The 15,791-nt window shown below is 41.7% G+C and overlaps 1 protein-coding gene across 1 annotated transcript; it reads left to right on the top strand.

Moving 5' to 3' along the window:
• The first annotated feature begins 2,065 nt into the window (after positions 1-2,065).
• On the top strand, positions 2,066-15,332 carry wscd1b (WSC domain containing 1b). Its single transcript, XM_040150907.1, has 8 exons — positions 2,066-2,456; positions 8,284-8,398; positions 9,495-9,679; positions 11,459-11,580; positions 12,195-12,384; positions 12,967-13,131; positions 13,238-13,438; positions 14,432-15,332. Exons 1-8 carry the CDS (start codon positions 2,066-2,068, stop codon positions 14,782-14,784), a joined length of 1,722 nt encoding a protein of 573 aa, XP_040006841.1. The 3' UTR covers positions 14,785-15,332.
• Positions 15,333-15,791: the final 459 nt, after the last annotated feature.

The raw sequence follows: 15,791 nt of genomic DNA, 5'->3' as shown, positions 1-15,791 counted from the left end.
CGGAAGATGTGTAGGTGTGTATCTGGCGAAGCCCCTGTTTATTATAAGCCCCCCTCATGCGCAATGCAAGCTGTGGACTGCTGGACACGATTCTCTCGTTTCCACAGTGGAGGAGCTGTGACGCGTTTAGATCACCAATGCAAATGAGACTGACGACCCCTCCTCCTCCTCCCCATCAGCTCCTCTCTCTCACCGTCACACACACACACACACACACACATACACACACACTGTCTGTGCTTTATATCGCCGTGCCAGCGTTTCACAGCGACGGAGATCAGCACTGGCTGACGGAGAGAGAGAGAGAGAGAGAGAGAGAGAGAGAGAGCTTATATAACACCAGCTCTGGGAAACGCTGGAGAGCCGGGGGAACATTTACTGGACAATAAGCGGGGAAAACAGCGATCACAACGGCCGTAAACTGAAAAGAGATCGCACCATACGAGGATGCAGTGTGTGCCACTCCACTGCTGAAGGTAAGCCTCTTGCTCAAACATCCTCTACTGTAAATGGTGGAGGCACAGTGAGGGTTTTTTAAGATGGAAGACCTCGGTTTCTTATATAGGTGACGCTTGTTTATTCGCTGTTTATTCATTTATCTTTCAAGCTCCCATCATCTCCCTAAAACAAAGCAGACAGCTTTGGGTATTTCAGGATAAAATGCGTGCGGTGAGTTATATTTTGCGTAAAAATTTGGAGTTGAACACAACTTGGGCACTCAGACTCGATCAGAGACTGTTCATTGTGCAAACTGTTGCTTCAACCCTCTGGAGCTCTACCGCACCCCTACTCTTTTTTTTTTTTTGAAGCGGGGGGGGGGGCGTACAGTGTGTGGGGTCCGCTTCACAAGACAGAATACGAGAGGCCTGAGATGAAAAGTAGAGCTTGAAGGGCATGACGGTGTGTGACGGCCAAAGGAGACAACCAGGCATTAGTAGGTATCATGTGAAGGAGGACAGACCCAGCCTGCGAGGCGTCCATTGAAGGGTGTACAAACACACTAGCTGGTGTTACATGGGAACTTCTATAGGCTGTAAGTACAATCAGCTGTATCAAAGAGGGGCTTGCAAGAGAGCAGAAAAAAAACGGGCTAAAAAACACACATATGAGCAGGTCAGCTGCACTTCACTGCCCCTCTCTTCAGTCAAAGTATCAGGCTTCACAATACACTGGGAATAGGGTGCATTACGTCCTAATTGTTCAGAAATCTTCAACGTCCCATCTTTGCATGTTTTTTACTCACCACTTATCCATCTCTACACAGATGAGGCCAGAGATGGTCTGCATACTGCTATGATAATCCCCATTTCATAAGCGCTCATAATGCGCTTTCCAGACAGTTTTTTATCACATGATGTCGTTTCACTGTGATAACTGAGACTTAAATTGTGAAGCTGGGAGATCTTGCCAGTGTTAAATGAAATATAATCTGACAGTGCAGGAATTAAATGAAATCTCTGCACTGAAAGAGAATCCATTTTAAAAGTCCTTTTACTAAAGGTTAATGTTATTTCCTAATTTTAAAAAAACACACACAGACAAAAGAGGAATTGCAGAACACAATTTCGGGCAGGGTTTTGAATTAAAACCAAATAGCACAAATGGAAGCAACGAAGCAGCAGACACCAAGGGATGCGTTGCGAGATGCTGCTAGACAGAAAACACAAGCCCATATGTCACCATGAGCTGTGCATCTAATCCGACAGACATATACTTCAGTTTCCTTTGGTTGTTCTCACATACAGAGAAATACACTTGTGCTTTGAATCCATCTGCTTGGTTTTCTTTGCTGATTTTGTGCCTCACCTTTTCCTCAAGGATCATCCTGGAGTCAGTGACCAAAGCCTTGGATATACATCCCTCTCTGTCGTAACACATTTATTTTTCCACTGCTGCTATTGGACATTGGGGCAATGAAGGACCAAGACACAATGTCTATACCGCTGCCAAATGCTACCGGACTTTCCAAGATTATGAAGTTGTAAGTAGGTTACAGATCTATCTTTTTGCTCCTAATCCATGAGATGGCATTCCACTGAGGTGAAAGACAGTAAACAGCGTGGGAATGGTGGCGCCTCTCCACAAGCTGCACTGCCTCTTGAAGCGGGCTCAGATGCTGCTGCTCTGCCTGGGCATCGCCTATCTGATGGCAGGCAGCATCCTGCTCCTGCAGCGCTCCAGCATCCGAGTCACCCAGCCAAACCTCGCCAGCCTGCCGCCCATGCTGTCCCTCGCAGCACCTCCTACCACCCTCAGGACTGCAGGCCTGGGCGTGAGGGCGCGCTCCAGATGGGCCACCATTCAGTCTGTGTCCGGAGGGGGAGCCAAGGCAGGGCGACACTGGCCCGCTTCCCGGAGCCTTGGGGTGCAACACTTGCATCGCCGCTGGTTTCACAGTCTGCTGCCAGAGAGTCCAGAGCAGAGAGTCTCTCTCCACAGGAGCAGCAGACACAAAGGTAAATAACTATACAGACAATCAGCTAGAGCTGATTCTGTGAATCCATTCAATACATAAAACTTAATAGTTAGTCTGAAGAGTTAGAATTGTCTCCACATTGAGTTGAAAATGTTCTATGTTTACAATAGGTTTCTACTAATACATTTTCAGAGTAACAGCTTTATAAGCATCACTGCAGCTTTCCTTATAGCCAACTTGCCAGCCGGCAAACGAAGCAAGGCAACCAGTGTTAATATTAACATGGGGCCACTGGGCACTGCTTGCCCTAATTACATTAATTAGTGTGCAAGTAAGGTGTTAACAACATGACAGTGATAGTTAACTGGATACTTCAGCTGGGCAGTATTATGTGAATCCAAAATTAAAATTGCTCCCCACAAACTGCACAGAAATAAACCAAGTCCAATTAATTCTCTTCAGCCTGTAAAGTTCTGATTTAACCAATTTGATCAGTTGCTTTTCCAAAAGTCGTGAACCTAATGTGGTTTAGTCAATAATTAACTGCCCTTGTATATCTGTTGTGCTCCTCTGTTACCATTAAACCGAAGCAGATATCATTGCAAAATCAAGCTATCTGAAAGAGTGCAGAGGCTATGTGAAACTGAAATATCCTGGTGAAGATGTGTTGACTGAGACTAGCTTTCCTGGTGAATAATATATGAAGGAGCAAATATACAAATTTATTTTCTATTCGTGATTTACTTTTTTTAGCTGAGATGGCCTGAAGGCGAGGTAATACATTCTCTGCACGGGCCTTCCATAGCACGCGCAAATCAGGTTTCACTCTACATTTATGAACAGAAAATCATGACCTTAGAGCATTTAGAGGAGCTTCATTATACATTTATATGACATTTTACGTATGGGTGCTTCAGCTATTGTAGATGAGGGATAGTGCTCACTGATCCTCTCAAAACGGGAGAGGAAAAGGCAGGCAGAAACCAGAGAAGTTTCTAGAAAATAAATTAATAATTGTGAGGATAAAAACCAAGGAGCTTGCACCATCACTTGAGTACTTTGAGATATCCCTGGAGATTTAGTCTATTGTTTAACAGTGCCTGTCCCTGCCTTTGCCATTTTGTTGAAATGATAAATACATTGGAATTACTTCCATTGGAGCATTTGTTCTTCCAGCTCACTCTTGAAAAGCATCCTACAAGAGCTCTTAATCCTTTTTTTAAACAGACACTACATAACCACTCAGTCACTAAGCAGGGTAATACGGATGAAAAATGTTGGAGGCAGGAATGACATCAGTTTCAGTAACAGCCATCTGGCAAAGGTTCCTTTTAAAAAGTATTATCCAGGACACAGAATTAAATTACCCTGGTCTGTTGTGTGACATGTCCTGGAGGAGTAACTGGCTGAAAGTTTCAGAGAAAAAGCACTGGACCACTATTTGTGATATCATTCATAAACCTCTACATTATACCTGTAAACATCAAGTACTGTATGTGTATTTATCACTTTCAGTTAGTCATTTGTTTAGTTGATTGGTTGAGAGAAAATTAATTTACAAGTATTCTGATGGTCAGTTAATTCTTTAAAGCAATAGATATTTTTAGGAGTATACTTGTTGGCTTTTTTGCTGTGAGTTAGATGTCATGATCAATGCCCCTCCCACATCTGTCCAGTGAATATAAAGCTTCAGCTAGCAGCTGCTTGGCTTAGCTTAGCATAAAGACTGAAAACAGGGGAAAGCAGCTAGCCTGGCTCTGTCTGAAGTTGAAAAATCCACCTCTAAAGATCACTCATTAAAATCTTATATCTTGTTTGTTTAATCCATTAGCTGGAGCCTTGTCATCACTTTGAGACCTCAGGAAGTCACTGCTACCGATCAAGAAATAGTCCGGCAACTAACTTTTCATAAAACCACAATGTGCCATTTCTATGCTTTGGTTCTTTTATGGATTAAACAATGAAGATGTAACGTGTTCGCTTTAAGATGGCAGTCTAGCTGTTTCCCCCTGATTCCAGTTTTTATGCTAAGCTAAGATGACAGTCTGCTGGCTGTAGCTTTATATTTAAGATTTTAGAGTATAGAGAGATGAGAATGATCTCATCTTCATCTTCAATCTTCTCATCAAACTCACGGCAAGAACAAGAATAATTGTATTTTCCAAAATGTCAAACTATTTTTTCAAATCATTTATCGAGCAAAAACACATAAATCTGATGGTCCCAGCGTCTCAAATGAAGCGAAGATTTTTTTCTTTTCTATGTGTAATGTAATTGTAAATTGATCGACCTTTTGTTTTGGACAAGAGGTCGATCAAAAGAAGAAATCTGAAGATGTCATCTTGAGCTCCGACAAACCATTTTTTTTGACATGTGATGGACTAAATGACTAAAATACTATTAGAACTGAACTATTTAATGAAATGAATTTAATGAAATCTTTAGTTGCAGCCATAATTTCAATGTCATATCAATGTCACATGCCAATTCTGTCTTTCGAAAATGATTTAAGAAGACCTTTCTTACTTAGTAGAATAAAGGCAGGGAGCTGGAGAGGACGGTTACTGGTGAAATGTTTCTATTCAAAGTGAGTGAAGTACAAATGATAAGGTGCCACGTCAGGACTATCACGATGTGTTCCAAGGTTTGCCGTAACTCATCAATCAAACGCAATACTCTTATCCAAATCTCACAGCCAAAGTCGCTGGATTGGAGTCCAATGGATATCAGATGTTTGAGGCAGATAGTGATATGATATTTGAATTTTAAAAAAGTAAAATGTCCCCCGTTTTACAGTGTTAAAAATAAACTTGTCAATGCTCTCTGTTGGGTGAACTATGTAATTGCAAAAATGTTTCTAAATTACTTTAAACTTATTTATGTACTGTAATTACTAGATATTTATTGGCTGATGCATACTTTATGTCAGTACCTATATATTTTTTACATGCCAATGAATCTGTCAGGCTCTACTCTGGACTACCAAATGATTGGAAAGTAAGAGAAGAATGGAAAAATTCTGCAGTTCTAATCACACGTCTACTCCCTTGTCTGAGCTTTAGGTCTTTAGGTCTATGGTTTGCTATTAAATGTTTATTGTTCACTATTTAATTTTCTTTAATTGATCTTTATTCGCTGACCAATCTCAAACACAGTACATAGCAGTACTAACACTACACTGCCAGGTGGAAAAGTTTGCCCATTTATTTCCAGTTTCAGATATTCATAGATTCAGGAGCCTGCCTACCTATTCAAACATTTTATAAGAAAAGTGGGAGATGCACAATACTTTGCTACTGCTGCTGGAACCTTTGTACCTTACAGGGATGAGTCACAAATTCCTTGATATGTAAAGTATATATCAGATGTATTACATGCCCAGAGATGCGCAGAGGGATCAGAAGTAAGAAATAATACAGGGATTGCATAGTAGGAGCCACAATCTCTGTGGTGATATGTCACGGTATTTGATTTTGATGAAGTTTGCGTTGATTCCCCTGTAAAGTTTTAAGTCATCAGGAAATGCAAGCCATATGTGTGTACATACATCTTCTGATACAGCAAGGAGTTATTTGCAGTCAATGGGTATTTAAGTTTTTCCAGTGAGAAGATCCTGTCTGACCCCAGCTTTGGACAGCCAACCATATGTTGAGACCCTCTCTGCTGTGGTTTTCATGGCTCTCCTCACATCTGTGAGGATATTATAGACCCAGCAGAGAGACTGTGAACTGTCTCCAGCCCACTTTAATGAGCACACACAGTGCACATCTTTCCCGTGGCAGTGGCACATGTCCTCATACTTAGCCATTCCGTCATTAGCCTCCTCCATCCCATGCTGTGGGGAACAATCAGCTCCAGCACAACCATCTGTCTTAGTGTTTAAGAAAGCGACACAGTGTCAGACCGAGGTGCGGTCATTTCTATCATTTCTGGGAATTCAAGCTGCTTCCCTCCATTAACCCACAGCAGCAGCTGCTTGGGGCTTCTCCTTCACTTTGATTAAAACAATGACCTGCCCTGCTCAGTGAATGGGGCAGGGGGGCCTCTAGGTGATGCCTCTTGAGATGCTTCCACGGACTTTGCTAGCCCCGGCCTCTTAGAACTTTCAGGCAGCTGCTGCTGGTGTTCCCCAGCGTTAGTCTCCCGAGGCACAGGCAGCTGGTGACTCAGCCTCGCCCCAGCACAACAGGCTGGATGGGCTTCAGAGGACATCGCAGACTGATTGAATCATGAATTCGAAATGGTGATGCTTGGCCTGCCAGAGATTTCACGGTCCATTGCTTGCTTCCATCTTGTCTGTGAGCCTTGCTGCAGCATCTCTTCAGTCCTAGTAGCATGTATCTCCTCTAACACTTTTTTAATCCTCTCTTTGACCAGTTGGCATCAGTCTACTTTCTATCCTTTTACTAAGCATAAAAAAACACAAGCTGAATCCCAAGTGTCCTTGAAACCTTTAAAACATCTATGAATACAAATTCATACCAGGGTTTCTGAAATAAACCTAAAAGCCAACTCTGAGGGATTATCTGCATACACTCCCTGCACCACAAGACGGACTTTAACCTGTTCACAGTATACAGTTCCTGAATGACTAAAAACATCCAGCATATAACCTAAATTTATACCAGTCGCAGACCCAAGGGGCACGATGTAAATGAAGTCAGCACACAAAAGGAGTGCATATGCTACCCTCCACACAGAGACTGGTATTTATAAAGAAGACTTTTATGTGTCAGCTGAGCTGAGTTTGATGTAGCAATGTGGCACAGGAAGGATAACATCAAAGACTGAATTTGGGTGACATTTTATATGGAGCCTTAATCTTGTCAGCACATCATAATAGTCTGTCATAGCCTATTATGTGTTACATTCTTCTCTCTACAGAGGTGATTTTTTATTCTAGTGCAAGTAAATAGGTTCACAGTGATGTAAGAGTAAGAATAATTGATATCAGATGATACATTAGGCCTAGTCATCTTATAAATTAGTTGGATATTATGACTTACAATACATTCCGGTGTGTATAATTACTATAAGTAATGAGTAAGTGATGACGCAAAGGCTGCCTTGGCACTGTTAGAGGAAAATACCAGTGCCAGACTAAAGACAAAGGAAGTCTGGTTTATGTCCAAATCAAGTTAATGTGGAGTGTGTCAAGATTCAAATACGGCTAACTGAAGGGTGAGTGCATTATATTTAAGCACATGCATGCAGTTTTTGATCTGAGATGTGTAATGCAAAAACTAAGGGAATTCGGAATCATTAGAATTATAATTATAGGGATTTATTCTAATTTTTTAGAATAAAAAAAATTGAATTTGAAATTTTTTTTTTATCCTAATAGAATGTAGCTTAAAGAACAACCCTATTTGGTGTAATTCATGTCATTAGGGCTACAGTTGATTATTATTTTGATTATCAATTAATCTGTAATTAGTCTGATTAATGAATCATTTAGTCAGTAAAATGTCAGAGCAAATTCCCATGACTATTTCCCATGGTGGCACCTTGCTTTATTTTGTCCAACTAACAATCAAAAACCCAAAGATATTAAAGTTACAGTCATACAAAACAAAGGAAAAGAAGCAATCCTTCACATTTCAGAAGCTGGAAAGAAAGATGGTTTAGTATTTTTGCTTGGCAAATTACTTAAACAATTAACTGATTATATAAATTGCTCAATTTTTCTTTGACCAGCTAATTGATTAATTGACTAATCCTTTCAGCACAAAATGTACACAAACACATTTTTCTATCAGCTAATTCTGTTTTGTCAGGGCACTTGCTAAAAGGAATTTTAAAAGGAATTTTTCAGACTGAAGTTTTTTTTCTGTTTTTTTGCTTGCTTTTTTTCTTGACACATGCAGGAACCTACATCGGTTGCTTTATGCACAATGCCAGTGATCGAGCCCTCGGAGGAACCATGCTTTATGACCTGCGCAAAATGACCAGTTCTCTGTGTCAGGACACCTGCTCAGAAAGGTAATGCGTTGGTGGCGTGCCCCTTTGACGGGACAACAGAAGCCCTGCTGTTTGAGTAAAGGCTTTGGATCTCAGTCTCCGCCATGAATGCCTCCTGTGTTTGGAGCCAGTGGAGAGCCAGGTGGCTGGATGACAGTAAAAGATGAGGGGGGCGAGGGAGGGGAGAGTGAAGAGCAGGCCAGGACAGAAGGCTTGATCTGTTGCAGAAGAAGGAAGGAGGGAGGCGTGTATTTTTTAGAAAGCTTAATGAGCTGACTACAGCAGTTGGTAGTTGGATATGTGCTTTCCTGTGGCCGCCGTGTGAAAATCTCTGACTGGGTCAGTGTGACCATAGTTAGCAGCATTGAAGTCACTCTCCAAACCTGCAAGACAATGTGGAGAGGTGGGTGGATTTTTCAAAGCAAACTCAAGGAATGACCCTTATTATTCCTTTTAATATTTTAGCAGTGAGGAAGCAGTCTAGCCCCACTGAAACAGAACAACAGAGGACAGATGGATGCAGTCACACTGAGAGTTGGTGCTCACATCTCAAGCCCACTGAGCATTCTCCCCCCATTCCCCACTCACCCACCCATCGACTTGGAAAAAAGATGTGCTCGTTACCTGAGCAGACCAATTACAACGTGGAGAAAAAGTATAAAGTCAAGGCGATTTATGAGGAAGCTTAAAAGGACATATATGAAAAGGTCAAATTTGATGAGGTCTCTGTCTTTCCTGAGGAGGCCGGATAAAGAGAGAGGAAGAAGGATGAGTCACAACAGCCTTGATATGTAAAGTACAGATCAGTGGTGACCGCAGTTCAGCTAGAAAAAGGTGTAAACAGTCAAATGAGCGCAGCAGGAAGAGTACTGACCAATATCACAGGGGGTGGACCCTACTGTAGAAATAATGCTGGGAAGTTTGAAATGTTAAGTAATGTCCTATGGGATGGCTTAGCCTGAGGGCAATAGCTTGAGGTTAGGGATAGCCCTTGTCTAGGGCAATGACAGTGTGTCTTTCTGTGTGTGTGTGTGTGTGTGTGTGTGTGTGTGTGTGTGTGTGTGTGTGTGTGTGTGTGTGTGTGTGTGTGTGTGTGTGTGTGTGTGTGTGTGGTAAGTGGGTACCAGTTTGCAGGTCTGGAGTATGGAGCAGAATGCCACTGTGGGAACCGGATCAGTAGCCCACGGGCTCCTGAGGAGGACTGCAGTCTGGTCTGTCGGGGTGAGAGAGGGTCTCCGTGTGGCGGCGTGGGCCGACTCTCCATTTACAAGGTGGAGGAGCAGCTGCCAGGCCACAGAAAATGTGAGTCAACTTCCCTCGGGGAGGGAACAGGACCACTTGCTATTTATTCTCTGCACAAGCTGCACTGTGGGGGACTTCACAGACAAGTGAAAAAAACTGAATTTCTTAAGTCTCAAAAAAAAAAAGAAAACTGCTATTCCAGTAAAGACTGTGCACTCCTCCACTTCTAAATATATAACAATCTAAAAGGATAAGTCTGGCCAAAACCAGACCAGAACCAATATTGAATTAATCCTTCTAACAAGTATCTGAACCCCCCCCCCCCAAAAAAAACAAAACAAAATCAAGAATAAATAAATAAATAAATAATCCAAAAAAAATATCAATGAGTCACACTGAGTCACAGTGTTGCACTGGGTGACATGTCCTTTCATTATGATGAACCTGGGCGTTAGTGTATTGTATTTTGACACAATCCCGCATACACTGTATGGTGATATTCCCAAATATGGCAGATTTGCAGTACTAAATTTAACTAAGCAATTCAATGGATAAAAACAAATTATGCTATCTGGTTAAAAGCATTTCTTTTGCTCTGTTGTTGGACAGCTAACTTCTCAAAGCTATACGCCAAATAGTTTAATTTTAGATCTTTTGGTCATCTCAGTCTGTGTTGAGGGCTTGATATATCAGCATTCCTTCGACCTGTGTTTCCATCACTGCTGACAGTCGTCATATCTGACTGCAGCGCATCCAGAAAACTCTTGCAGGAAAGCATGTTGCACAGCTACGACAACTGACAACTGTGAGCTGTCGTCAGCGGTCGTACAGAAGCTGTGGGAAAGAGTTTTGAAAATGTAGTATGAAAATGTAGTTAGTCTAAATGTTGCCTCATTTCTTCAAAACTGTACATTGCAGATATGGAAACCTATGTTGCGACCCCCTCATCCTGTCCCAGAGGTACCCCAGGCTGCTGTAGTATCTACTGTGGGAACCGCTGAAACACTAAATATGTATTCATCCGAGAATGAAAAGAGTCCCAGACAACAAATGCAATGTTTCCTTCTGTTTGAGTAACGTTTGCTAAAACTACAGTACAGTGTCAACTGTAGAGTGTATTCAATGTGTGTCAGGGGATAGGCAACATCTCCTTGTTTATTTTGCACGGAGAAAAGATAAATATTTTTACAACAGACTATGACACAGATTGTGATGCGCCATGATTTAAGATACCGTACATTTTACCCGACAGCCTTTTCTTTTTGACCTGTTTTGGTTTTATTTCAGTATTTTAATTGTTTATTTTATTGTACTGTCAAACCCTTTGTAACTTACTTTTTTTAGTTTAGTTTAAATAAAGTTATTATTATTATTATTATTATTTATATATATAGCTATTATTTATAGCTACATGGTAAAATCAACAACACTGATTATCCATGAACATTTCTCATGTAAAACAGTTTTCTTTTCCTTTAAAGATATGCGCCTCTTCTTGTTGTTGGCAAGGTCACATCTATTAAAAGGACCTTATATCATATACAGTATTAATATTCATGATTGGATGGTGTCTCTGGAGGTTTGCAGCTGAATTGTGAATGTCTTATATACCGGAGTTCAGTCAAGTATAGGAATATAGCAAGGGGCAGAAATGCTTTGGAATGGTTGGTAATTTAAATTTAACCCTGAAACCAGATTACACATTTTTTGATCATTTATTCCTCTTTTTATTGGATGGATGGATAAAAATACTTCCTAATGCTGGACAATGCAGGTGAATCCTACCAATTAATCATTGTTGTATTATCAACTATTTCCTCGTGTATTTTCTCTTTCCAGTCAGAAATGTTCACTACCGCGGTTGCTTCAAGCTTCCAAAGAGCACAATCAGCACCTTCCCAGTCCACTCCTTTCAGCCCAACCTAACAACACAGTCCTGCATTGAGACCTGCACTGATAAGGTTTGAATCAGTTCTCTGAAATTACAGACCTGATGATCAACTTATTGCACATAGCTCTCTGTAGTGTACCAGCGGTTCTCCACTCCCAGGAGAGGAGACGCTCGAGCTCAGAGAGCTGTCTCCACTCCACCAGGAGATCACGTGTGGGAGCACAGAGCTCCGTGAATTCTGCTGAATATTTAAGGTTTAATGTGCCTCTAATGAGAGGTAGTCTGGATCCTGCACTGAGATCTTACTGGATGCAGCTGTGTCTCCTCCGAAAAGAGAAGTGGCTGTTAGAAATATTGCACATGATCTGGTCTGCAGTGTGATTAATTCTCACTGTGTGGTGTGTGTTCATGTATGTCTGCGTGTTTGATTATGCAGAACTTTGCTAAAAATTTTCACTGCAGTCTCATTGTGCTTTGACATTGAGCATTCTGACCTCCTGGAACTGGGATAGTGAGAAAAAATAATGAGCAAAAATGAAGCGTGGAATGGGGATGTCATGCAGACTTTCCTGTTGAACTGAGCTGACAAAAAAGCTTCGGATAGAATAAAAGAACTTGGAGTGGAAAATAAATATGATGAGTCATAGAAAAACCATGGAGAACATTTGTGCTTTTGGTTTGTAGGAGCTCCCGCTGGCTGTGTTCAAGAAGCTGTACTGTTTCTGTACATGGACATCGTCTCTTTTCAGTCTCACCCAGCAGTCTGACAACCAGCAGTGTGTGGGGAACACTCCTCTGAACCACACCAGCAACTCCACACCCACAGCACCCACTGAGCATGACCACTACCAGGTGTATCACACACCCGTGCTAGGTGAGCTATTTGTTATATAGATACAACCCTGTGTCAGTCATCTGCATGTGACAGGGTCATGTTTAAAACTCCAATCATGTAAACCCTTATTCTGCTTGGCTTTACAGACGGATAATGGACAATGTAATAATTACCAGACCGTGTCTGTATTTTAATCCTGTTCCATTCTGCTATGTCAGTAAATTTTACGCATCACACACAGCAGTTAAAGTTCCTGCCTCTCTTTCCTCCTGTAAAAGGGCCTGTAAAAATAACCTGGGCCAAAGTATTCTATTCCCTGACACTGTTCGTGAATATTGTGTCGTTTTCATGGGGGAAAGAACACTTAGTGCATGATTGATGAGGAGGAAACTGCACTTGAAAGCAGTGTTCATCTCAGACTCAGATCAGACCATAAATCTCAACTCTGATCCATTTCTTTGCTCTTGCAGCCCTGCTGCAATTTGTGTCACATATGCCTTGTTCAGTGTTACCTTTGTCCTGCATATGAATCCATTTTGGCTTCTATGAATCCACACTACTGTGATAAACTCTTGTCCAGTTCTATAACTGACACTGACAACAAAAGCTCTGTCCCTCTAGACTCCAGGTGCAAAGAGAGAATGTTTCTGCCTCAGAGGACCAGCTCCCTGGTGGCTCTTTCTAGTTTTCCTGGTGCCGGCAACACCTGGGTACGGCACCTGATCGAGCTTGTTACTGGCTACTACACTGGCAGCTTCTATTTCGATGGCACACTCTACAACAGAGGTGGGGAGAGCACCGCACCACCGTTCAAATGAATGTTTGAGTGAGCGCTCTGTGAAATATTACCCTGCAGCTGACCGTTAGCCATTCATTTATTCATTGGTACCAGGTTTCAAAGGAGAGAAGGACTACTGGAAGAGTGGCCGCAGCATCTGTGTAAAGACCCACGAGAGTGGTCAGAAAGACATTGAGATGTTCGATTCTGCCATCCTGCTGATTCGAAACCCCTACCGCTCCCTCATGGCAGAATTCAACCGAAAGTGCGCGGGACATTTAGGACACGCCACAGACACACAGTGGAAAAGTAAAGGTAATACAGCCCAATCCACACAGACATAATGGTCGAGTGCTTGATGGCTCTGCTGAAGGATACTGTATTTACTGCTGCATAATATCCTGCTGTTGATATAGACCTAAGGCCATTCTGTGGTTGTGAATGAGAGTGTACCACAAAGCAGTTAAGCCCTCATATATACAGTGAACACTGCGCTCTTAAGTATTGCAGCTTTTATACCATGGTCAGGAGCATATAGTACATATAATTCATTTAAAAACAAAATCAGAATCTGTAACAAAGAAAGACTACAGCTTAGGAAAAAAAATCAGATCTTACCTTCTGTACTTCTGTTAGACCAGTATTACCCCAGGCAGATAGTTTTGGGGTTTTTTTTGTCTGCACATTGACATTTCTGCCTCCAACAAAATATAGTGAAGGTGAAAGGGACTGAATTTGTAATGCTCACGGCACTAAAAAAAAAAAAAAAAAATATATATATATATATATATATATATATTATCAAACAGCAACAAGAAACTGTAAACAGCTTACTTTGGAATGACTTTTTACCAAAGAAATAGTCCCCATGAAATCTTCTGGGGTGCCCTGGTGACGTAGGCTTCAGACCATGAACAACAAAAAGAAGAAGCAAAGTGTGTTCTTTAGATTATCCAAAGTATGGGGACATTGTTTAGAAATGTGTTTTTATTATTATGTTTATTATATTCTGTAGCAGTAGTACAGTTTATTTTATTCTGTAGCAGTAGTAGTTTGAGTTAACTGACCCTTTAATGTGCATCCCTTTAGACCTGGCATAATTTCTGTACCTTAATTAATTTTCTGTTCTTTGAAGCTCTACTGATGTAACAGTCTTTCATTCTGCTCCCAGATTAACTAGATAAACACTGAGCTGCTAAGAAGGGAATTCTGAGTATGAATCCATTATATCTGCGCATCACATAATTCTGGTTTTAACTGTTGTTTGTTGTGTACATAATTCTCTACCGTGCTCTCTCTCACCTGCAGAATGGCCAGAATTTGTCTCCAGCTACGCCCCCTGGTGGGCGTCCCACACGCTGAGCTGGCTGAAATTTGGACGCCGCCTGCTGGTGGTGCATTATGAGGAGCTGCAGAGAGCTCTTCTCCCTCAGCTCCAGCTCATCACAGGCTTTCTAAATGTCACTATGACTGAGGAGAGGCTGCTTTGTGCTCAGAGCAACCAGGACGGGCATTTCAAACGCTCGGTGGCCCAGCGGCCCTCCTTTGACCCATTCACCCCTGACATGAAGCAGATGATTGACTCCTTCATTCGTACTGTTGACCAGGCACTGCAGAGCAGGAACTTTAGTGGACTTCCACAGGAATACCTCCCCAGATGATGATCTGAAAAGGTCACAAATGCCTGGTCCAGCAGGGGTTTGTGAGAGGGAAGTTTTTCACCGAGTGCTCTGCGGGGAATAGACATACACTGGCTAATGTAAGTCGACCACCTGACTCTTTGATAAGCCAGACGCGCTGTGAATGGCTTTAGAGTCATGGAAACACAGTGGAGGTCACTGAAGGAAACATGACAGTTCGCTGTAGAATCCAATGGTGAATAGTGATGAAAGCCTCGGGGCCAGGTACTGCCTCTCTGAAAGCAGCAAATATGACGAATACTCAGAGAGGCTTTGAGATGATTTGTTGGCCTGCAGCAGTGGGATTATCCAGCAGTGTGCCCAACTGTACAAATATGGGTGTATAAATCCAGGATGGAGTCATTTTGGTTAAAGAGGGGTTTGCTTTGACTCTATAATTTCTTTTTAGTACATATATTGTGTTTCTAGCATATGCACATGTTAATAAAAATGACCTGTCATACTAACAAATAAAGGCAGAAGCTTTGCCCAGATTATAGTGTTTCTGTGGGAATCCACTGGTTGCTGCATCTCACGATCACGATGGACAAAAGAACGAATGGACTCTCCAGACAACTGGTTAGACTGTACATGAACAAAGAAATATGCTGATTAAACTGAAACTGCTTTAAAACCCGGCTGTTTCATCTATGAGCATTTTATTTTATTAATTGCATTCAGTTTGAATTGAGTGAAGTTTGTTTACACTTGCATTGCTTGAGGAGTGTTTCACTTTAATGGACCAAGGTGAGGCTCGTAGCACTATCTCAACAGGTTTGTGTATTTAGCTGTCAGCAGTTTGTCACAACACTTCCAAATTGACAGGATGATGTTCAGATGGTTTGCGCACTCAGTCTATAACCACAAACTACCTAGAAGAAAGCAAACATTCATGTGCACTGTGCAAACTTGATTTTAGAACCTCTGCTCTCACTTGCTCAGACATTGTAGATGTGAAGACCTTCCACTTTAATTATCACCAATACTGA

This window comes from Xiphias gladius, chromosome 17 (assembly GCF_016859285.1).
Source record: "Xiphias gladius isolate SHS-SW01 ecotype Sanya breed wild chromosome 17, ASM1685928v1, whole genome shotgun sequence".
Classification (NCBI taxonomy): Eukaryota; Metazoa; Chordata; class Actinopteri; order Istiophoriformes; family Xiphiidae; genus Xiphias; species Xiphias gladius.
This window is presented reverse-complemented; position numbering and strand designations above follow the sequence as displayed.

Excerpts from the sequence above, each read along its gene's own strand:
- wscd1b (XM_040150907.1), top strand. The coding sequence starts at position 2,066 with ATGGTGGCGCCTCTCCACAAGCTGCACTGCCTCTTGAAGCGGGCTCAG. Across the intron at positions 2,457-8,283 it reads CAGGAGCAGCAGACACAAAG|GAACCTACATCGGTTGCTTT; the intron begins GTAAATAACTAT and ends TGACACATGCAG. Across the intron at positions 13,132-13,237 it reads TGGCACACTCTACAACAGAG|GTTTCAAAGGAGAGAAGGAC; the intron begins GTGGGGAGAGCA and ends CATTGGTACCAG.